Source organism: Grus americana, chromosome 1 (genome assembly GCF_028858705.1).
Source record: "Grus americana isolate bGruAme1 chromosome 1, bGruAme1.mat, whole genome shotgun sequence".
Classification (NCBI taxonomy): Eukaryota; Metazoa; Chordata; class Aves; order Gruiformes; family Gruidae; genus Grus; species Grus americana.
The window spans coordinates 56690061-56715008 of NC_072852.1; the positions used below are offsets into that span (position 1 = coordinate 56690061).

The following is a 24948-nucleotide window of genomic DNA, read 5'->3' on the forward strand; positions in this document are numbered from 1 at the left end:
TCCCCACTCCTTTGTGGATCTGGTGTAGCCAGGAGGAGAAGAAACAAGTACAAATACATTTGAAGTCCTGAGGTCAGCAGATTCCCCCCCCCCCCAACACACAACAGGAAGGAGGTTGAGTAAGAGGTTGCCATTTTTTCATCTTTCAGATCACTAATGGCTGCAAATAGGAGACTTTCCTGAAGGGAACTAGTAATATAACAAGCAGAGTTAGCACGTGTATAAACTCACTTCCCACCCACCCAAGAGAACATACAATCTTCCTGAAAAGAAAGCACTGTGTAATAAACACCCCTGCTGCTGCCAGCTGCCATCACAACAAGGAAAAGATACCAAATATCCTCCACTGATTCTATGTTAAGGCCACATTTAACACCAGAAGGATACATCCAGCACATCCTTGCATCCACCCAGTTGCTACTGCAATTCCTTCCTTTGGCCATGTCAAGTCCTTGGCCTTCAGCACACGGTGCAGGTCAGGCCCCTCCCTCTACGCAGGTCAAGTTTTAGCTTTTTTACACAAATTGCCTGGTTCAATAATCATGCCATGGCTCTGGAAGATAGCCAGAGAAAAATAACTAATCGACACAGTATCTTCCTTCTGCAAAACCATATGAATTAATTTCCTAATCTGCTATGGTAGGTTGCAGATAGTCATCCTCATACATACGTTTCAAAATGCTGAACGACCACACGAGATGCCAACGCAGTCTTCACAGACCTGCTAATGCCTGGACTAGATACCCCTTCTCAGATGTCAGGAAACAGTCATCGAGTGTCTGTGTAGATGAACGCCTTGCAGAGTTGGATCAGAAATCCTATCTTCCCCCTTTCTTCCTGTTTAGAATGTGATTTCCACCCTACCACCTCCCCATCACTAATCATACAAGATACCTTTTACAAAAGCAAAGAACCAACAAACTCTACCTTACTGCAGTTTCCAGATATGCTGAATTATTCCAGATTAACTAAAATACCAGTGATCTCACCTTCCTTGAGAGCAATCAAGGTTTAGGTAAAAAAAAAAAAAAAAGGAGAAAGCTGTCCTCGTGGTCAAAACTTATTTACTCTAGACTCTGCTTCTTCCCATGAAAGAAAGAAAACTAAATTCTGATTATTTTGTGGTTGTTGCCAGCCCCAAAGTAACAGACAAAGGTCCGAGTGTTTGTGGCTGACTACTAGTTTTCAGGATTTCTTCCCCCAACCTGAAAGAGCTCAACCTAGAGTCACTACAGGACAAATGCAAAACCTTGCAAAGTTTTTGAAATCAATTAATCCAGAAAATAAAAGTGGGGAATTGTGTACCTGTTACCAGCACACCTAACAGTTAATACACAGGAAATGCACAGCAAGAACCTAATGCTAAAAAGTGATCAACTGCTTTAGCGTCTACCAACTTCAATACAAATTGCAAGTGTAACATTGGCAGTTGAGGTGTACAGCACACAGTAGGCTATCTAGAGAACAAAATTACTAGATCTCAGCATAGTGGAATATACATTTTATTTCTTAAAAAGGAAGGGTACTAACAGAATTTAATACAGTCAAAATTTTACATTTTAAACAAAAGCTTTTCTTTTTCTTAAAAACCAGTTACGAGCAGAGAGGTGAGAGGATTTAAACTACTCACAAAATCCACACTGAAGACTTTGAGAATTCAAATCTGTGGTTTATACATTTAAAAAAGTGTAATAAATGGAAATATAAAATAATACCAACTCTGCAACAGTGAAATGCCCTTTCCTCATTAGATTGCTGTTTAAGCACCTTTATTTTTACCCATCAGCTGCCAAGAGTGTGTAGGTTTATGTACAAAATAAGCAGTTTGGGAAAGAGATTCATATATAAATTAAAAACCATTTATGGCAATACAGTTTTACCCAGCCACTCTACAATCTTTATCATCTCTTTCATTTCTATAGAATCTTTCAGTCAGGATGATCTCAAATGCACTTGGACTGCTTCAAAAAGCAGTTACATTTACAGGAATTATACAGACATCCTCAAGGAGTAGATATCCAAGAGATTAAACAACTTAATACACAGTAGAACTAAGATCAGATTTTTATCTTATATAAATACTGTGCAGATTTATCATCCATCTCACTGAATGAGACAGATCAGTGTCACATCTGAAGCCAAAAAAATACTTTTATCCAAGAGGCAACAGAATTTCAGGCCAAATATAGCAGATAGGAGTTCCCTCGAGCTATTTAGTTAAAAAATGTATGTCTCTGAAACAGCTTTGCAGGAACAGAGTTTTCTGAATAACTTGCACATATGCTTAGCTGTTTCATAGCTATTTTACAGCCTAGAAACACTGAGAGGGGAGGGAAAAAAAAAAAAAGGGGAAAAAGAGATGCCACCATCTCTGCCCACTACAAAAGATGTTGTGGCTTTGTCACTTATGGAACACTGCAGATGCAGCTGTTACGAGAGGAGACTGCTCTGGTACAGCATTAAAGACAAAGAAGTTATATTATGGCTGGAGAAAGTGTCATCACAAGCCAGTCGCTTTAGATGAAGGCTGATGGATCAATCTCACCTCCTCCTCAAAACCCAAGAGTTCATATTTCCTAGCAGACCACTCATGATTCTCACTCCACTGGTTTGTTGGGTTTTTTTTTCTTTTAACACGAGATAGAAAAGGTCATGAAAGCTGATGAAAGTTCCAGCTGTGCAGCATCCAGTGAACATGTACTCAGCAAAACCTCAAGTCATTAATCACTTTCTCTCTCTCCACACCACAACAGGATACCTGTGTCATCTATGTACATAATAGAACTAATAGAGATGTAAACTATCTAGGTTACAAATGAGCTTCAGTAACAGTCACTCACTGTTTCATTGCAACTTGCTGCAGTCTGGCTGAAGGGTGGAGACAGATCTGTTTGAGCCAAAAGAGAGAATAGTTAAAAAAACCCCAAAACAAACCAAACCCCCAAAAACTTTAGGTTTCTTCAATCACTAAGCTTTACAAATAACTTAATATTGCCACTTTCCAAATGCTGCTCACAAACCACAAATTGACTGTCCAGCTAATGGGATGGGAAGAGTACAGTTATGAATGTCATCAGTGACTACTGTTAAAGAAAGACTGGAAGAGAATCAATTCCCTCAAATTCTCAGTTTCTCTGCTTAAGTAGCTCATTATTATTTTTAAAACATTGTTTGTTGATAGAAAGCATCACAACTAGACTAGAATTCCACAACATCAATCTTTGATTTCTGTAGTTCTCTAGGAAAAAAATAATCCCAAATCAAGCTACATGAAGCATTAACAATATTCAGATATTACAATGGAAGCACTTATTTATTACTTCATAGAACAGATTAGTTTTAAAAGTGTATTTACATGTTCTAAGTTATACAAAATACAGTATTCCAATAATTCATGTTAATCACCATATTTCAGACGACTTCACATAAAAGTGCAGAGGATGCATTCATCCATGATCCTGGCCAGTAGCAAGCAGTCACCCGCAGCATGACAGACAAGAGCTGCTATCATGCCCCCTCAGGAAAACAAATCCCACCATACCTTCTCACTGAGACATAGCTGCAGATCTAAGAAAACATTCAAGCAGGTACACAAGCAAAATTTGTTGAGACCCACAGACCAAAATCACATGCCTTAATTTACTAGATGTATGCAAAGTACTTTTTTTAATTATTTTTTTTACAGATGTTGTACAGCGAAGGGCTTCTGCTCATGCCTTAGTTGGGAAAATGAAGTAACAAGGGTTTTGACTATGTAATAGGCACCCAAATTACACTCACTATCAACAGCCTTATAACTACAACTGATGGTGTGTTAAGGACACAATTCTGCAGCTGACTGCCTGGGCAGAGCTTCGCATTCAAGAACAGATCCTGTGAAGTCCACATGGTTCTCTACAGGTACAGGGCTCATCCCACACAGAAATGACAGCAGAATTGAGGCCTTAAAATACTGGGGCCTCAGATAGTAATTTCCTCATGACACAACAGCTTCAGTTCACATCGGCAGGTCAAGTCCCAGTGCAACAGCACACTTAAAGCAACAGCTATTTTTTCATGCCTTTCCGCAGTAACTCTCCTCCCTACCCGTGTATTCCTTTCACTTTCTTCTGGACTGTGGAAATGAGATCAGAAAAAGGAGATTCCCAAAACATCAACAAGTACATATCTTCTGTATGATGCTAAACTGACGGGATCCAAATTGGCCTAAAATTGTAAACAGTGAGGCTTCAGTTTTACCAATCTCATTCAGGTCAGACTCATGCAATACTCTTCCCTTCCTGCTTTCATTATTTACTCTCCTTGCCAAGTATCTATGTCTGTCTATATGTTTATCTTCCTCAAAGGATTCCTTTTCCCCTGTAGCTGCTTGAACTTTAAGAAGTTTGCATTCCAAAAGTGATTCACGAGGGAACAGCATACTATCAAACTAAAAAATTACATTGTGTGACAAATCTGCATTATCACGAATTAAATAATTGTAATTTCTCAATTAGCGTTATGTTAGCACTGCCACAGAAGTTTAGTTGTGCCTATTCTTTCTACCTTTTTCCCCAGTCTTTCATTGTGAGTTTATCTATCTTCACCGTGTTACAGTGGCAGATATACAGATTAGGGTAATTATCTGAACATCTAGAAAGCCAGCCAGTGTCTTGCAGTGCTGCCAAAGGCAAAACACTAGCATTAACAAATGATTTTGCTGTTTATGGATTTAGATGTAGGTTGCCAAAAATATGAGATTTATGCATTAAGACAAATTTGCATTTTTCATCTTGTGCTTAGCAGCTAAAACTGTAAGGATGAACAAAAGCCTATCTGGATTTTACAAAGGTCCGAGATACCTCCACTCTCATTAAAAATGAAGGCATCTGATCACAAGGAACAAAGCCCTGTTATGCTGAGGAGGCTTACAAGGCTGAAGCAGCAATATTCTCTTCTGTGCAAGTCCATTATTTCTGCTGTCTACACAAAAATGTTTTTTCACACAAGTGGTTTTATTACAGTATTCCCAAAGCTGCTGGCCTTCCACTGCACCTCCCAACTTGAAATGAATCTGGTACAATTAGTAGCAGTCCTGCAGATAATGCTGAAAGTCATTTCTACAGCTAGAACACCTTGGGCTTTTCAACAGCACAGCAGGGAAATGAAGAATTCTCAGAAAAGACATAAAATGTTACTAGAAGAACTGCAAAAAGCCACATTTAACTTTTTTTCTTAAAAAAAAACCAAAAAAACAAAAAACCCACAACACATTTCTTCTCCCAGCACAAGTTTATAGTACACTATGTTTTCACCCTCTCCATGCAGGTGGGGGGGGAAGAAAAAAAAAAAAAAAGGCAGAATTCAGCTTATCTGAATATCAAAACTATCACTAACTATGTAAATGAAGAAGTGATAGGACCAGTTTACCAACACTACACCTGCAATCTCAGATACATCCAATCGATCCCAGCACAGAATGCTCCAGAATAAAGCAAAGACACCCATGACTCCAGTGCTTGCTAAAACTTTACGATACCCATGTGGGAGAGTAAAGACTTTTTCCTGTGGGAATTAACAAGATCTTTGTTACTGGCTTCAGTGGGAGCAGATCTTGGCAAAAGGTGAAAGATTAAGCTTCTAGGGAATTTTTAAATACAAACCCACATTATTATAAGGAGATATAACTATGTGTAGATTAGAAGACCATGTACGAAAGCAATACTGTATTCAATGTTGCGCATCATTTATTCATAGTCTGTTTCTTTTGTAGAATAAGACAACACTCATTGTCCACAAATCTCATCAACAGTTTATATATTTTCAAAGTTAGTACTGTGAAATGGCCATTTGGTGTCAACCCACTTCCTAATGAATGTACAGCTGTGTCAAAACCCGCTCCCTTTACTGGCAATCCCTGCAGCGATGCTGAAAGGGGCACTCCCTTTATTCTCTCCCCTTGGAGATGGTCCCTTTACGGCTGGAATGGGGTACATTGGCATCAGGCACACTTATGTCCTCTACAGAGCATGTTCCAAGGCTAGAGAACGTCATAACTGTGTCAATTTTTAACGTTCAAATTGAGCTAAAAGAATATTGGTCTTCTTATGACCACTCTGAAAACGTACCCAAGTTATCTAGAGATAGGACTGTCATCCTAGTCAAAGAAACAAGATTATATAGTTAATCGTTCTGAGAGGAGCACAGAGAGCTCTGAAGCAGTAAACTTAACTTCCTGAGACTGCAAAAACTGAGAAAGGATTTCAGCATTGCACATAATTTTTTGCCTGGCAATACCTACGCTCCTTTAAATAGTTACTACCTTCTCATCTATCTTTAAAGATGTTGCTTCTTAACAAAAAAAATAATACAATCTCCAACTACAAAAGTTAAGCCACACTCAACCTAAAGAGCAATTTTCCAGTTTTGCAACCCATAGACAGATGAATCACGGAATGTGCAAATTTGCACTGTCCTACAGGGAAGCACAAGAGTTCACTAACAGTCTTCTCTGAAAGAAAGATCTAATGAACATTCACTGTTAGTTTCAAATTGTGTAAGCTTTTAATACAATAGAAAAAGCTAATAGAATTGCACATACTAATGTCACTGACTATTTTGCTGTTAAGATAGCATTACATACTGCAAACCCAAATCCTCTATATAATATGTAAGTATTTAAAAGATATCCCTAAAGCAGTAAGACCCAAATGAAGGACTAGCAACTCCTTGCCCAGTTACTACATCCCTCTAGCTTTGTGATTTCAACAGGAAACATGACTTTCAAGAAACTAACTGAAAATATAGAAATGATAAATGCAAAAAGAGTTGCTACATTTACATGCTGTCAGGGTTGGTTGTTTCAGGATTTTTTTTTGTTTGGGTTTGTTTGGTTTTGGTTTTTTTTAAGTAATGGTTTGGCCTTTATCACCAAAATAAAATGACAACAAAAACCAGTACATACCAAAAATATCAGTCCAAATCAGCAATACTTGATACAGATAGAGATATATGCTGACATTTCAGCAACATGGAACTATGCTATTCATCTATTTGAAAAGAATACCCCAAAATTATCTCAGAGCTTTAGAATTCCAAATTACAATAATATACTCATAAGTATACTTTTGTAACCAGCAAAAAAGTTAAAAGCACTTTCTTGACTTCAGAACATGGTCCATTAAAATAATAGGTCAATAACTGCATTTAATGTATATGCTCTTTACAAAGACTACGCCTTAAAAAAAACTGGTTATGAATTCTGGGGTTTGATATTTTTATTATTTTTTAAATAAAATTTACATTACCTGCTTCTTTGCACCTTTTTTCTCTTTGCCTTTCTGCTCTGAAATTAGGGGTGGAATCTCCTAGGTAAATGCAAAGTCAAAATACTTGAACATGATAGTGTTGAGCTTTGCTGGTAACTAGTTGTGCCTCATAATTTTGGCACTTGTGCTTCTGAAAGCTTTCAAGGTTATTTTTCTTGAGGTGTATGCTGTTTATCAATCTCCAGGCACAAATACACTCCTGTCTTACAAACTCCATTTTGGCTGTACTACTTTCCCAGAAATTAAGTACTCTCTTTCTTCCCACACAAATTTAGCTCTTAAGCTTCCTTAACATAAGAGTAGATTCTTGTTATTCTGATGAAACTCTTACAAGGGAACTTCCACCTACTTCCTCCATCTTCTACACACAATAAACATCCCCACAATCTGTCCAAGCTTTCATCTACTCTCCCACACCAGCACAAGGGTCTTGATACTCAAGCTGCTCCTTGTAACTGGAAAATCACTGGCTGTTTCAGTTTTATAAAACAGATGAACAAAGTACTCTTTTGCCACGCAGTTCTCATATAGTCAAGAGACAGAAAATTGTAATATGGCAGCTAATGGTCGTCATTTTGCTGGAGCTAATACTCATTTGGTAGTTTCAGACTGCCAACAGACATGTGGATCAGCAGCTCAGACTAGCACCTTTTCCATGATTGCTAAATCGTTAACAGAAGAATAGATCTTGTTTCAGCAAGATACCATAAAGGAAAGCAAGCCTCATAAAAGAAACAAAGGAAAAAGGCAGGTTACAGCAGTGTAGCAGGAAAGCAGCTGAAGTGTTTTACTATTACATGGGTCATTTGATAGAGGTTTATTACGACTCTTGTATGGCACACTGTGGTGCTTTCTGGATTGTTTCAATACATCTGGTGTACTTCTCTGCACTGGAAGTCTCACGCATCACAGACTGCTGTCTTCCTGGTGTCTTTAATTCTGCACTCACAGTACTCCACAAGATGCTACACTGTACCAGAAGTGAGGTGCAGCATTAAATAAAATTCATTCTACTGCAGGGAAAAGAGTCTTAAAATATAGCAGTTCTTAATATATACAGACACCTTCATTTAAAATTCCCTATTTTCTTCCACTCAAGTGCCAAAGCAAAGAGTCACTATTCACACAGGCCGTCAACAGACTTTGAGACATGAACTTTGTGTCTTGACAAACCCCCAATAAGTAAGCTTATAGTAGTTCATAATTACAGTGAGAAAGACAGATAAGAAAGCCATATACAGAATTAAGGAGACTTTGCACTTTTCATCATGCCCAGCCCTGGGTAGTTCAGATGGGGTACTTGCAGGCAAGCAGGCAGGCAGGGTCATCGTCAGTTGTTTGTGTTGGGACACCTCATAGATTTCACTGCTCACTCTGAAGACTGGCGATTCATGTGTGCTTTTTAGTTTCTTTGTTTTTAAAAGTCTTTAAAGTTGCATCACTCGGAATCAGATAAGTCACTTTAAACAAAGCAAAGTGTTAAGTGTGACAATTTATTTATAACATACTTCCCACCATCACCACCACACACCACCCTGTGAAAGAAAAACCCCTGCTGAAAGGGTGACAATTCTCAGTATGTTTGAAAGAAATTAGACCAACACTGCATCAAGAGCCACTCTAGTCAAGAGCATAACAGAGGGGGAGATAGTTCAAAGCATACATTTACTTTAAGCATTCTGGATTAGCCTGCTTCTCCACTTCCTTAAGAAGTCAACACACAATTGGTCTAAACTCATACCAATTTCCACATTACGTTTAAATGACAAGCTAGGCAAGAAGTCTTTAGTATAGACAAGAAACCCCAATGCTTTTTCAATATACTTTTCAGATTTCAATAGGGGAACTGGAAACTAGCCTAAACATCTTCTATCCCACATTTACTCCCTAATATTAGCCCAGGAAGTGTAGTCTAAAAGTTCTGACACAGCCACTATCCTACGACAGCTTCTTTTGTTAAGAGGACTTCTAGACATATACTTCTGTTAAAGCTTCTGGTTCTTGCAGTTGTAGGTCATGTAGAAGGTCCCAACATCACACACAACGTATTTTTTCTTTTAACACCACATACTGTTGAAGCAGTGCTTGGTGCTGAGAATGGATTACTTCCAAGAGGGCAAGTCTTGTGTGCTAATTTTGTAACAGGAAACATGCTGGAGAGAGAACCAGCAGGCTTGGAGAGACCAGATATGCTGCTACACAGGAGATAGTGAGGTAAACTGTTCGTGTTTAGAGTGGGTGTAGCTTGTTCCATAGAGTGTTCACGAGGCAAAGGACCAAAACTCTCTCTCAAGCTCTTGTACAACAGGTAAGGTGCAGTAAAGTAACAGTGGCTTGTTTGCTTCTTAAAAAACCCACTTTCTTCCAAAGCATAAGGTACTGGCAATTCCTTAACAGATGGGACTCAAGGTTCAGCCTAATGAGCCAGACCTCTTTTTCTAAATCTCCCTTACTTCTCAGTTAAATGTAACATGCTGCTTTATCAGCAGTTCTAGAGGGAAGTCCCCCCAAGGAAAAAAAAAAAAAAGGAGGGGTGGTGGCAGAAATACAGCCAAAACCCACAGCAAATTGTTTTGTCTGTGTTTGTAAAGTGAGAGATCCCCTACTGTTCTCTCTCCTTAGTTTCTGGAAGTTATCCAGGATTAGAATCTACCAAGACGTTTGAGCAGTATTTTAATCAACACTGCACTGACTCTGGTCTGCATAACACTTGTGCATTAACCTCAAGATACCTCAGTTTTTACAAGAGATTGAATATTTTCCTGTCTTCCTGTCCTAAAGGTTCCTATTCCTCTTCAACAGGAACAGAGTACTAATACAACAGGTACTTTCTAATGCCTCTGAATGGGAGAGGAAATAATTTCATGATGCTGCCCAGCAACATCTACTTATATCTTAAAATTATGTTTTACAATTTGACTGGGAGGGGCAGGGTGGGGGTGGAAAGGGAGAAAAGAGCAGGAGTTTAAAAAGAAAAAAAAGAAAAAAGCAAGGAGAGTCTCCTAGGCTCTTTCTCCACTTAAAATGGAGCTTAGAACAGATAGCAAAAGCCCTGTCCAGTCAGGAGGGATCCACATCTATTCCTCCATACAGGTGAATCTGTTCTATTGTATGACATCAGAAAATGCTGTATCAGTGTTAAAAACAAAGTTGTAAATATGGACACTAAGATTTTGGGCAACACAATGATCAGGAAAGGGCCTGAACAAGTTTTGCCAATAGAAACAGGGTTTGGGTGGGGTTTTTTTGTGTAGATGCAAAATGGCAAAGCCTCCACAAACTTTATTTCTGGGAGTCTCTACAGAAGGCAGAGAAGTCTAAGAGGCTAAAACAAGGAGCCCTAACAAGGAAAAGGGGTGTGCTTACAAGGGTCCGTATCTGGTCTCGTATTTAGAAACAATGTTCTTGCATCGTCCCACTTCCTTGCGCAGCTCTGCGACCTCCGTCCTCAGGGCTGTATTTTCTTTCTCAAGAAAGGCTGCCCGAATTGTAATCTGATTCTCCTTTAATCGCCGAGCATCACGGGAACGCTTAGCTGCCACATTGTTCTTCTTTCGCCTTGTCCAATATTTTTCATCCTGTAGCAAAAAAGGGAAGAAAAAAAAAAAAAGATGCCAACCTGACAACTACATCAAATGGCACCTCTTTATTGTATAATGACATTCACACTGACTGAGTATATTGAGGAATCTTCTTCATTGGTTTGCAGGGCTCCGACACCAAAATGCAGGCAACACAGTACTGTAAGATTTCATCCTTACATGAGTCTTGTTTTAGGATAATCTCCCTAGTTCTAGCAGCGCACTTGGTTTAAGAGACTTGGCTACTAGGAAGCTGCCCAACTGAAATGCTCCCTTTACTTAGTTTCAATTCGGGAATGAACTTCCACAGAAAACAACCTGTTCTGTTGCCTGGGCAACTTAAAGCCAGATTAGACATAATGCTGGGCAAATATATACAATGGCGTTCAGAACTGCCGTTGATGAGGATGCGACTTGATAGTTCTTCTACTTTGAATTTCTGTGTATAGCATGATAAGTTGCTCCTGCCTAATAATTATGTCATGATAGCAAAGCAGCAAGAACAGCAGTTGGGTTGCCAGTTCTATTCTTGGCGGTGCTTCTGCCCAATCACGTAGGTATGGCACATTAGCTTTATATGTCAAAATGTTTGGACAGAGTCAGAAACTTTGATCAAGGTCTAGAGAAGTTTGCAGCAATGAATCTGTTACCTTTTGCTCATCTGGGACAAAAACCTTCTTGGCTTTTTTAATCATTGGTTGTGGTTTCAGGTCCTCTTCAGTAAACTTGTGTTTGCGAGGATTGAAGAGCTCACCACCAGGCACGCTGGACAACACTAAATCAGCAGGGTCAGGGTTAAAATTCACCTCAACTTCTACGCAGTCAGGATCAATGGGGCTGGGAGTATTTCTCTCATTTTGTGGTGGGGACTCTGGCAACAACAGGAAAAGTCACAATACATTCAGCAGGATGAAGAGAATTAACTAGGAAGCCAACTTGGGTATCTCTATTTATTGCCCTACTGTAGGCAGTATTTAATAGTGTTATTTGGTATTTCCCTAAGGCGTGCTTGGTGCTGTACAGCTGCTGGTACAGAGAGACGCTGCACAGTCCAGTTTGCTATACAAACTCTAGGAACATATGCCAGGCTAACAAACATAAGTAGACAGATGCAGGACAAGAGTTAATCCTTGGCAAAAACTACATGCTTTGTGCACTTAAGAAGCGCCTTCCACAGCAATAAGAAGCGAGAAACTTGTATCAGCCTGAGTTTTGTACAACAGAAAGCCTTGCAGAAGCAAGACCGCCCAAAGACCCAGGTCCCTGGGACCTTCAAAGGTCAGACAATCATATTTCCAAACAAAGGACTAAATAAAGGGGGGTTTGTTACAAATGCAACAGTATTCTACTTCTTCGCCACACGGAAACAAATGGCCCAACAGACTGTCTGACACTGATAGCGTGCATATGACCTTTGTCATATTTATCTATTGTTTACAAACTTCATACACATGAATCACAAATGTCAGTGCAATTTGAAGCAGAGATGAATAAGTTTTTTCATATACCACCTAGAAAACAGCCACACCCTCTGCCTTATTGAAGGAGTTCCACATTTTGCTTTTCTCTCGCAGATTCACAGAAGAGGCCCTGAGCAAAATTCTTTCTGTAAAGTCTGCTCATAAAATAGTTCTGTGAAAGCTTAGTGGCCACCATGTTTAAACTCCAAATCTAGGGCAAAGTGAGCTGCTAAATTCTTTAATAGGGAAGATCTCCATACTACAAATGAAGAGTAGAATTTTCCTAGTACCATTTAAGTACAGTTTTGTTTCTTTGTTCCTCCATTCCCACTTCAAAGCACCATAGGACATCAGACTGCATCATTAACACACCTCTTCCAAGTGTCTGTTCTCACATTTCATGGGCTAGCGTGAAAAGATTGCTTCATTGTTTTTCTATTAAGCATTGTTATTTGAGGTACATTAAGTTAACATAAATTCACCCAAGCAGACCAAGCCACCAAGGTAGCACAAATTACTTGTCACAAACTATCAAATCTGTTGTAAACTAACCTGAGAAACTATTTTCTCAACATGTCCAACTTCTCACTAGATGAGATACCAAGAAAGCAAATATTTTATGTTGGTGTTTCAGCTCTTCTAATTTCAAGAGAAACAGACTGCACACTGAGAGACTCTCACTCATTTTTTCCAGGAGGGGAGAGGGGAAGAAGAAAAGAGGCACCATCTTTACCAAGTGACCCATAGACTAAGGATCTACAGGAGCACATTTGTGCCACTTAACCTGCCACAGCTACACTGACAGGTTAGCATGTCTCCTCTTTGATCTAAAGAAGCACCTTTTAATATGAGAACAACAAAAGTCCCTCAGAGCCCCGTATTCTTCCATCTACCTGTGCTGGAGGCTGCTTCAGATTGCTGGTAAACTGCAGTAGAAGAGGATGATGCAGGAGAACCAGTGGAAGCACTGGCAGACTCCTTTCCTTCCAGCTCAGCCACAGGCAAGAGTGGATTCTGGTTCAAATCCAGGTGAGTAGGGCTGGAAGGAATTCCATTCTCCAGCAGGAACTCATCCAGATCCATGTACTCCAGGTGAAAAGACTCGCCATCGTAAGGAATAGTTTTGTCCCAAATGGGTGGCATAAGGGAAGCTGAGACTGCCATAGTGCTGGCAGCTGCTGCCTCATCTTCCTCAAGCTTTATCTTCTCCTTCTCTTTATCTGAAAAATACAAGTAGGTCACTGTACAAGCTGCAACACAGGAGAGATTCAAGGTTTACAAGTCTAACAAAATCCCCATGAAATGAAATTTAGTAAGCTATAGTTCCGCCTCATGACATGATCTGATTTTTCAGATGTTGAAAGGCAACGTTCATAAACAACTCAGTATGGGATGCTCTGACCTCCCTGCAATGGCTGGACCACTGATATTTGAGCAGCCTTCTTTGCTGTGATAACTTAACAAAGTGTGATATAATACAGCATCTAGCTTATTAACGAGTCACTGCAAAATGGCCTGTTTTTCACAGGCTCATCTTGGAAGACAGTGGAAGTGAGTGTCCATAAGTAGGATTACATGGGAAGCCATTAAGAAAACTCCAAGGAGGCAGAGTAGTTTATTATATGCACAAAGAAAGAAGGTGCAGAAGAATAATCTAGATACAAACAAGAAAGGAATATGGGTTTTCAGATTATATTTGAAAATTAGTCAAAAGGTCCACAGGACATGAGAGACCCAGATGTCTTGTTCAGTATTTTATAAGTATGTCTTTCTGAAATGACTCAGCATGTCCACACAAAGCAATAGCTCCAAATGCTGTTCACTATAGATAGCTCAGAGTACCTACACACAATTTTCACTCTTTGGGGAGATGTCTAATAAGGCATACTCCCACACCCCACCCGCAAGCCACAAGAGACTGATGAAATTTTATCCATTTACTGTGCTACAGTGCACAGATTACAGACAAATGGCTGTTTCTATGTTTCCCATAGCTACTGAATCTTAACAATTGTCTGGGACAGAATCCAAGCAGAAAACTCAAGTTATGGAATTATTACATAATTTAAGAGATAAAAATAAGCTGGCAGAACAGAAAAAACCAAAATCCAAATAATTTTCCTGATCCAGTTCTCCACGTAGCCATGCAGTTCTACCAGTACTGAAGGAGGCATTGCAGAAGCAGTGCTAGCACTGCCAGCATTGAGCCAGCACTGCCATCAAAAGGAACGGGCACCAACTGCAAATTGGGTCTTTTAATGGAAGCTGACAAATATTCAGTTCAATGGAACAAGGACTCCAGGGTCATACACTGGACCAGTTTGGTTCTCCAGTATTTACACAGGTTAGCCCAACAAAATGCACAAATCTTTGGCAATAGGGTTTTCTAGACTGGCTACAATGTCAGTAAAGGAGTATTTTTCTTTGTCGGGGTGGGAGTGGGGGTGAAACTCTGCTCTAAATCAGAAAAGCCTATTTATATAAAATCTATTCTGATAGAACTGGCATTTCTTCTGCTGTTGCTTTAGCTGGTGTGGAACTGAGACTGAAAGAGCTTTTTACGGCTTAAAGAACAGTGCTGCCATGCAAAGTAAATTATCGTTTTATCCTACCATACTCTGAGCATTTTATACAAAAGAAGATACCAATTTTAAACTGAACAGCTGAGAAAATATTCCCCAGCCACCAACTTGGGACTGAGAGGAAGTATGTAAAGAACATGTTAAATTCAGACCAACGGCTCCTGGATCTGAGCTTTCTTAACATCACCTTGCAGCTTTTGGCCTTCCTCCTTGCCACTTCACACTGCTGCCTCTGAACTGTCTTCTCCCAACTCCTATCCCTGCTATAAACTCCTTTTTGCAAGGAGTTTTACAACTTTCCTACCCTTTACTTGGCCAAAGCAAATGGGCAGGTTAACAGTCATGATCCAAATAGCTTGAATGTTTCTGAACAGCTCCTACTTGAAGCTAGAAAAGAAACAGCATCTACTCTACTTCACATATAAGGATTATTTCACTTACTACTGAAGCACACCCCACCAAACTGGAACCGCCATTTTACACTCAACTTGTGAATCAGGGATTGTGTATTTCCATAAGGTTTGCATAGTGCCCAGCACAACCCAACCCAGATTTGCACTGAGGGTTGTGGATGACATCCTAGTAAAGGCATCACCAAAACAAATGCAAGCGACAATAATGAATTCTTTGTAAATCACTTTATTTTTGAATCAACATGATAGACCACTTGTGAATGTTGAGTCAAAATGTCAACTAAAAAGAAAAAAATCATTCTTTACTCTTGAAAACAATAGTATTCCATTATAAGTCATGCCCATTTTAACACAAGCCAGCAGTGCTTTTGTTTTGCAACATCTCCAACAGAGGAGAACAGAAACCTTAAGTGATTAGTAGACTAATCATAAGGCTTAAAAACATTTTTCAGAAGGTAGATGCCAAAAAGACTATACTGCTGGATATGTGGCTCTTCTCAGGTATTTTAATGCCTTTTAGATGTGCACTATAATCCTGCTGTACTTCAGTAACCTGAAAAGACCGTGGTCTCTCCAACTTCCTCTTGCTTTTGTCCCTGGTTCACACCAGATTAGATCCTTTCTTCACATAAGACCATCTGAAATTTTTTTCCTTTTGCTACAACTGGACAAGCACTGGGCCCCCAGTGCTCTTTGTTTAGCTACGTCATCTCTCTCTCTCTCCCCCCTCACTTCTAACAGCAATATCTGAAGCAAGTTAAAACAGCAGAAGTTAACATGCATATTGGGTGCCCATGTATTTCAAATGTGATATGTAAAAAGATAAAAGTGTTGTATGATTATTTTTGCATTGACATTCCCACTGGCTTTCTTTCAATTCATTTAATCCTTATTTCTGCTGCACAACATCCTGCTGGGTGCACAATATCTAATGAAACACTAATTAACTTCTCGCATCTTGAGGGGTAAGTTTCCGTCTGCCCCAGCACAGGGACCTGAAACTTTAATTCTCTGAAGATATTTATAGTGTAAACAGGTATTACCTGACAGCAGAGCTGCAGTATCCTAAGAGGCTCCATTTGCAGTGATTCAAGGTCACCCTGATAAATCTGGACTGTACTTCTGCAGCTGATAGCTCATGTTCAATTTAGCCCCCTCATTCTGCTACTGTGACCTATTAACTAGGCTGTACATCTGCTGTTAACAGAGAGGTTACTAGTTTATGCTAAGTAATTTAGGCAGAGCATTCCAGTTCTTGAACTGTTGGAAATACTGCTGTTTTAGCCAAAAGCAGCAGCCTAGAAAGAGCTTTATTCCACATCCTGGTTTTTCCTCAAAAAAACCCACCCAAAAACACAAAACCAAACCCAAACCAACAAACAAACCAAACCCACATCAAAAGACATATTTGGCCACAACTGTCAAGTGCTATCCCAGCCACAAACAAAATAAACACTTCTTTGACAAAGTTCCCCTCTTTCATCAAAAAATATTGTCAAATTATACTGAAAACACTATACAGACTGAGGCCGATTGCTCCACAAAATCTTTAGTCCCACTTGTGACAATGGAACAAGACAGGTTATAGGGCTCTGTATTCCCGATGCCCATTACTGTGATGTTTGTTGAGGCATTCCTCCAGCAGCACACAACTGGTGATTAAGGCATCCTTTGGAGAGCATGCAGCAGCTCATTATTAATAGAATAGACCTATACTCCTGCTCCAGCATATTAACTCTCTTCCCTTACCCCACAGGACTTTTTAAATAAAAATATTATTAATTTTATTTATTTAATCCCTACAATGTACATGACGTCAACTTGCAGTGAGGCCAGTTGGATATACTTTGTATAAGGCAGGGCATTCAAGATGATGGCATTCACTTGGAACTGGATGTCCTCTGTTGCTCAGAAGGATTAGAAAGCCTGCTTGCTTACTGGGTAGTCAAATTACCTACAGCAGTTGGAAAACCCATAGGTAGCTCGTGGAGACTATAAATGGACACTGAAGCTAGCTGATACCGTTTCTCGCAGAATAAGACAGAAAATTGTATTTTTGTCAACAGGCGTTCCAGACAAAAGGCATAGGGTCCTTCCTCAGAAAGCTAGCTGAAAACACACCAAGTAAATTAGTAAATTAAGTAAATTAGTAATTATTTAACATTTTGGCTGTGTCGCTATACTGTAAAGGAACAGAAAATAAACAAGGATCCTCTGAAGTCAGTTGAGTCACAATTCTACTGTCAAGTCTTTTGTAAAATTAGGAGTAACTACCTGCTAACACAGAAGGCATTCTTTCTTTTGTCTTGGAAATATGCAAACAAGAAAAGTATCAGAGATCAAAATCAACAGAAAGCAACAAGTTCCACAAAGTGTGAAGTGAAACAGTACAAGGTGGACTACAGGAATTTATGGAGAAATTTTAAGAATGAGAAGAATCTGAACTTCATCACAGTGTGAATGGAGAGGGATAATCAAGATGCAATGGACTCACTAGCAAGCTTTAGAGAATCAAGCTGAACACCTTCCCAAGCTGGAATAGGGTCATCTAGTAAAAGGGTATCAAATAGTTCTAATTTTAGAAAAACGTACTACCTCAAAATCATATGAATTTTAAAGTGTTACATCTCCACAGGTCAGATCACCTGATTCTGGACAAGAAAACCACCCCTAAGACAAAGTCGCCATATCCCAGTCAGCTACCATCATAGTTTCCACACGTGAACTTAAATCGCTCCTGCTGGCACTATCCCCTTCAAAAAGGACTGGGTGAAGAAATATCTTAAGAAATCCCATAATGTTGTAGATTCAAGACTCTACGTACTGCAGCATCCCGCACCATAGCAACATAACTAAAACCTTTATCAGAGGTTGACTTTTTTTAACAAAAAGGAGAGAAAATATTTGCCAGAATCACAAGATAGATACAATACACAGTACTGTGCAACGTTAGACATACAAAGTAAATGGATCTTAACCAGGATCCTCAGTGGGAACAATCTTGCCAACCTTGCTTGCACTGTGGTCGACCCTGGATATTGTCTGATGCTTCAAAAATTATTCTCAACCTCAAAATTCCTAAATGTAAGGACTTATTTTATTATACACTAGTACACTGAGCATTACAGCAGCACGGATAAACCTGAGCCTTCCTCAAAATCAAACTGATACTCAGAAAGGCAAAAATACTGACAGGTGGGGAAAAAAAAGTTAATAAAAAAAATGCCATCAGCAATGAAGACTATAAGCACTGTTATTTACACAGCTGCTGTCTGCATAATCAGTGGGGGAGAGACAGCTCCAGTCTATACAGGATTGCATGTGCAGGCAGTCCAGTTATACCCTCATGGATTATCACCAAACCTAATCTGAAGCGATTTGCTGTTTATGCATGTCATCGTACAACTTTTCAGCAATTAAGGTCAAGGAGGACTCGAAACCTTTTCGTTGCTGCTACCAACTACGTGTCTAAAGGTAGGGGAGGCTTCAGACAGCTAAGGGAATAAAACTAGCGCGTCATGTCCTGACTTCTACCTGTCCCTCGTACCTGAAGCATTTTATTTTGCCCAGCGCAGACACCTAAATACACCCGAAGGAACGATCGCAACAGCTGAATTTTCCAGTCGCACCGGCTCGCCAGGGAGACCCAGCCGCGGGGCGGCCACCGCTGCCCTGCCCCTCTGAGGCGGGGAGACGGCCCGGCTCCAGGCCAGCGGGCCCGGCGGCCGCCCCGTGAGGCCGAGCCCTTCCTGCCGAGCCTGGCGGGCTGAGATCCCGTGCTGCCGCCGCTTGGCACAGCCGGCCGAGGGGGCGGAGGGAAGGGGCGCGGGGCGTAGCGGGGGGAGGACGCCAGGCCCGGGCGTGCGGCCTCTCCCGCGGGTGCTTCCCCCCCCCCGCGCACACCGCGGCCAGTCCCACCGTGACCCGGTGGGTCCCGCCCTCCGAGGCACGGGGCGGGAAGACGGTGGGGAGGGGTGAGGTAGCGGGGCGGGGGGGGAGTAGAAGCTCGAGGGTGCCGCGCGCTCCCGCTGTCCCCGCGCGCGCTTCCGCGCTCACCCAGGCGCGCCTCCCGCGGCGGGTTCTCCATCAGCTTCTTCAGCACCAGCGGGAAGGCGCCCGCCAAGCCCCGCTGCTCCTGCTGCGCGGCGGCCCCCGCGCTCCCCCCGGCTGCAGTGGGCTCCGGTCCTCCCGCCGCCGCCGCCGCCTCCTGGTGCGCGGCGCGGCCGGGCATACTCCCCGCGAGCTGGCGGGCAGGCGGGCTGTCAACGGTCGCAGCGCCCGGCGCGAGGCTGCGACAGCTCCCCGGGACCCGTCGGCAACGACGAGCACAGAACAGATAGCGCATGCGCAACCGGCTGACGCTTCGCGCGTGTTTCAGTATTCATGAGCACAGGGGTTTCGCCCACCCAAGCGGTCGCGACCCGCCCCGCCCTCTCCGCCGCGTCGATTGGCCCGCGCCGCTCAGGGGGCGGTCCCACGCGGGCAAGCCCCGCCCTCTCCGCCCCTCCCCGGCCGGCGTGGGCACGCGCCCCCCGCCCGCCGGGGCACGTGCAGGGGCAGGCTCCTGCGGCTCATTAGCATGCCGTGCTCCGCCCCTCCACCTCCTCCGGGCGCTGCGTCACCACCAGCTGCTCCTGAAGGCGCGGGGGGGGGGGGGGGGAAGAAGCGCGCGCGTGGGCGGCGGAGGAACAGCAGTGCCTGCCGCGGGGCGCGCGCCCGCCACTCGCCTCCTGGGGGGGAACTGCGCCGCCTCTGCGCCTGCGCGGGAGGCTCTCGTCCGCCGCTGCCTGAGACGACCGTTACCGGCTGAGGGGGCCGGGTGGGCGGCCCGAGCTGTACGGCGCTTACGAGCTCCTTCTCAGTCGCGGACTGCTCCCTGCCGCCTCAGCCCCGGTCCGGCTGGGCTCGGCCGCTAGGGCATCCGGTGCAACGCGGGAGGACGGCGGACCCGGAGGTCGCGTAACAGCGTCGGCCATCGCGGGGCAAGGCGGGAGCCCGCCGCTCCCGAACCGCCGCCGGTGGCAGCGGTCCAGCCGGTCGTTAAATATCCTCGTTTAGGATCCCGAGATCACCTTTTCCACATGACCTGGATTTAATCCCCTCTGCCCTACATCATGCTAGCAGCAGCCACAGCAGCATGCCCTATATAACGTTAGCAGGGAGAAGGACTTCACTGTGGCTGCTGGCATGGCCGGGCTGCTTGGTCTCTCCAAGTTTTCACAATCGCAAGCAATTCCTTGTGATTCCCCAACCAGTCCCCCTGTTCCAGGAACAGGGATGCCGTGCTGGGATTTAAGCTTCTGAACATACAAAGGGAGCAAATGTTGCCAAGTTCATCCCCAAGAGCACCGGCGGATACTGAGGAGCTTCTCCTGCAGAATGAATAAACTCGCAGAAGTGACAGACGATACAGCCACGGGCTTCTCCCCTCAGCAGTTGCTGCCTCTTGCCGCAGAAGGGCTGGCCGCAGCAAATCTACCACACAGCGCTGTGAGCAGGGAAAGGGTGCGCAACCTCCCTGGGATGGCCCCATCCACACCCAGCAGAGCCACACGTGCCAGGGCAAAGATGTCCTCCTAAGTGCCAGCAGAAAAGGGACCTCTTCCTCCCAGGTACACACTCGGGCATCTGCTTGGTTCAGCTGCCCCTCCACAAACCCCAGACATTTCATTTCTGTGTGGCAAGGCACAATTTGTCCTGACTCTTGCTAATAAACCCTGATGGTCTTTGTAACACAAAATCAGGTCCGAGTTCCTCCCCCCGCGTCCCAGGAAAAGGAACAGCTTGGAAGTCATGTGGGGTAGGTGCTTTCCCCTGTTGCCTTACTGCAATAAGGACCAGGAGACATCTTCATTCAACCCGGACAGACAGGGAGCGGCCCTACCTGCCAGCTACTTCTCTTGCGTAGGCTGGGAGGCAGAATCCACTCCCTCTGTCACAGGGGACAGGGGTGGGACTCCTGACACAACTCCTGTGCACATGCTGCCCAACGGGGAGCTGGGAAAGGGCCATCTTGTTAATACAGGCTGCAACAGCACAGGTTAATGCATCGTTTATCAAGGCTGATAAATCCAGCTGCAAGAAGCAGGCAGAACAGGTCACGCTCTGCTGCCCAACGTGCTCCAGGGCTGCTGCTTGCCCTCCACAGACTCCCTCTGCCTTGCCAAGCTCAGCTGGCAGAAGGAAAAAGCACACACATGGAAAGGGAGATGCCACTTCACGCGGGGCAATGAAGCACAGATGTCGGACCACACATGACAGAGGCAGCACACACAGCTCAGCAAGGGGCAGCAGGCTTGCAGTGAAGCTTTTGCCTGGGAAACAGCTAGCAGTAGGTGGTAGGTAGAGAACACAACCTAGTGAGGCCGGGAAGGGGCAGCTTCTAGGAACAGAGCAAGGGGATGTAGCCAAAGCGGGGCAGGCTGCAGGCTTCCCATTCAGTTACGGCTCTCGTGGTTGCTTTGTTCCATTGTTGATGCTGGAGGCCCCGGGGGATGATGCTGTGTCTCAGTGCTGCACAGTGCTCCTTCCAGGAACAGGCTCTGTGTGCATCCCCCCTGCAGATCTCAATGGCAGCTGCTTTGCTGGGTAACATCCATATGAATGGAGGTTATTAAACCCACTCAGCAGCCTTTACTCCAGGGCTTTTCCCTTTCGATTGACCAAGTTCTTCCTCCAGCACATTTCCACTCATGCTCCACTAAGGTTTGTTCTGCACCACCACTGGGTTGTGACTTTGCTTGGAGAGGGTTTAGCCTGTACAGTGTTAGCTGCTTGGCCTGAAGGCAAGAGGGAGTTCCTGGGGAGCATTCCTGTGGGTTCCCTCTCACAGCACCCTGCTTGGGCATCAGCTCTACCCTGCCAGCAAGGAGGGAGGTTGCTCTGAGAGCTTTTTCTCGCCACCCCTGGGGATTAGGGGTTCAAGCCATTGCCAGCAGAAAGTGGGCACTGCACCATCAGCTGTACCTTCTTGGTTAAGCTGGGATCTGCCTGGATTTTTACAGTTTCTCTTTTGCTCTGCAGCTGAGAAGGAGGAGAGGAGGACAATGAGATGTGAGGAGAGGAATGCAGTGGCCTTGGCTGTTACTGCTGGGAGTCTTGTGAGGGCCAGATGATGCAGAACAGCCCAGCTCTGATGCAGTAGGGAGGCAAGCAAGGACCAGCCCAGCACTAGGCACAGAGTGTGTATGGGGGGATATGCACAGCAAGCCCCACTGGAAGGTCTGAAGAACAGAACACATTTCAGACAGAGGCCTGAGACCCAGCAAATCCAGGTAAATGGTGTGTAGGTATGGAGACCCAGGAGGAGAAAACTGAGCTCTGTGGGAAGAGGGACGTGATGGGAACACTGGCCTGGGGAGGGAGGCGTATAATAAGGACAGTTCTAAGGGTTACAGAAGGTGACACTGAGAGGCAGGGTGGTCCTTGGGCTGAGGAAGAAAGCTGCCACAAAACAGCACCCTCAGCTGCCAAATAAGCAACATTGAGTTAAGACTAAATTATTCCCTCTGCAAATCATTGATTCTCCCCTCTACCCCCCATTCCAACTCTTGCCAAACAGATAGATCTTGCCAGCACTCCTCCCTTGGATTAATTCAATCCACTTGGCTGTGGAGACCAGAGATCCCAGAGAGGCAGCCAAGCTTCAGCTTAGCCACAGCAAGGCTCTGCACCACGTGAGTCTCCCTTGGCCATTACTGCCTCCTCCCAGCCTGGTCTGCCTTCTACCTGGGTATCAGTCAGCTCAGAAAACATGCCCTGGTCCACACACACAGCTTCATACTGTGTGATGTGTAAACGCACCTGTTAACTGGCAAAGTCTCAGCAAAGGAGAGCACCAGCTCACAGGTGGCAGCAGCCAAGCAATGTGGCAAAATGAGCCCCTTAGGGGGTAGGTATGGCAGCTCCCCTTGCCTTATTAACCCCTTTCCCACTGGGAGCTGTGTGGGTGCCATAGGGCTCACTGTATTCCAGCAGGTGTAGGCAGCTGCCTTTCCTGCCATGAATGCTTTACTGCTGCAGCAGCAGCCTTTTCTCCTGTTGACCCTGGAGCGAGAGCAGGGTCCCTCTCCACATTGTGCATCTGGCTTTTCTGCTCCCACCTCTTGGATCACGCTGCCCCTCAAGACTGCAGAGCCATCTGCATGTCCTGGTAGCAACTCCCTACAGAAGAGTGAGCTCAGTGCATGTTTGTTTCTGTGAGTTCAACTCACTCGTGCCTAGACATGAGCTTGTTGAGCCAAGGTGTTCCCACACACCTCCCCAGCACCCGGTAGTGCACATTAAAACACAACAATCAAAAAGCAGCTTGCTAGGGGCGTGTGGCATCCTATCCTGAACCAGTGAGTCTCCAAGTTGTGCGATGGACACTTAGAGCATGCCCAGCAATAGAGAAGTGGCCAGTCCAGCAAGAGCGAGGTGTTGAGCACAGCAGAAGCTCAGACTAAATAACATCCTGAGTCCTTTCCGTTTGTTTTCTAGGATGCTGCACAGAGAGCAGGAGAGCCTAAGAGTACAGAAGTGCTCTTGCAAAGAAAACACATTTGCCATCTTTCCTACCCCAGCTTTCCAGTGATAAGCAACAGCAGCATCAAACACAAAGTTTGCAGAGTCAGCCCACGTGGGCCAAGCTCCCTGGACAATCTGCGTCTGGGAAGAGGCAACGTCTGGAGGCTCAGCAGTTATCAACCATGGGACAACTTGGATGGCAATCCTGGATTTCACTCCTACATGAGCATGGCGATTTGTGCCCAGAGCTTTGAGGGTTTCCAAGAAGTAGCTGAGCACAGAGATTAAAAGGATCAGGAGCTCAGCACTCTTGACTGATTTTGTAACCAATCCATTGCTGCCGTTTTTCCTCCCAGCTGCACAACACGCTCATTGCCAGAACTCTCTGACTTAAACACTTGGGGGAAACACACCCTTGAAGGGCTTGCAGCAAACAAGATCTTCCCCCCCCTTCTCGTCTTGCAACTGAAGGAGGGGAAAGAAAAATCAAAACAGAAACCCCAGCATGCATTCCCTCAGTCCTACCTGTCATCTTGTTGGTCCAGGGTAAGGAGTACTCCAGCAGGGACTTCAGGACTTCTGGAAAGTCCAGGGCAGCAGGGCCCCCGGGGCTGTTGCCGCTTGACATGTCCTGTCCTAGGACTGCGCTAGCACGGCTAAGGGAGGGCCAGGTGCCTGGCCGCCAACACTACACCCCACTCGCCTGGGCGTTGCAAGAAGGGCTCAGAGGCACCCAGAGCAGTCTTGCCAAACTACTCCGGCTGAGAAAAAACAAGGCGGAAGGAAAGCAGCCTGGCAGAGATGCAGTTTGCCCAGCTGTCTTCACCTCCCCCTCTCCCACTCTGAAGTGGCCAATTGTGGAAATAGCTTGCAGCCTTGCAGGGCTGGGCCGGGCGGCTGGCCAGCGTGGTTTTACAGGGCCTCTCCCAGCCAATCCGGCAGCAAAGAACTGGGCCAGTTATCTAACTTTGCAAAGGCAGCACCCTTTTCCTTCCTAAGGTGTTATAACAAATATACATGTTGGGGGGGAAAAAAAAGTGCACACTGTCAGGGGTACACATGTTGGCTGCAAACAGAACAGCAAAGGGATCCTCTGA

The 24948-nt window shown here is 44.3% G+C and overlaps 1 protein-coding gene across 3 annotated transcripts; it reads right to left on the reverse strand.

The window, feature by feature from the left end:
- Nucleotides 1-1486: 1486 nt before the first annotated feature.
- TEF (TEF transcription factor, PAR bZIP family member) lies at nucleotides 1487-24695 on the reverse strand. 3 transcript variants are annotated; one of them, XM_054837134.1, is made up of 5 exons: nucleotides 24377-24693; nucleotides 13242-13568; nucleotides 11539-11759; nucleotides 10674-10885; nucleotides 1487-8767 (listed from the first exon to the last, which is right to left on the reverse strand). In XM_054837134.1, the coding sequence occupies exons 1-5, from the start codon at nucleotides 24477-24479 to the stop codon at nucleotides 8746-8748; spliced, it is 885 nt and encodes a 294-aa protein (XP_054693109.1). In that variant the 5' UTR covers nucleotides 24480-24693; the 3' UTR covers nucleotides 1487-8745. The 3 variants fall into 3 exon arrangements, with proteins under 3 accessions (XP_054693109.1, XP_054684478.1, XP_054701706.1); XM_054828503.1 differs by lacking the exon at nucleotides 24377-24693 and adding an exon at nucleotides 19400-19692; XM_054845731.1 differs by having other exon boundaries at nucleotides 1487-10885; nucleotides 24377-24695.
- Between the last annotated feature and the right edge of the window lie 253 nt (nucleotides 24696-24948).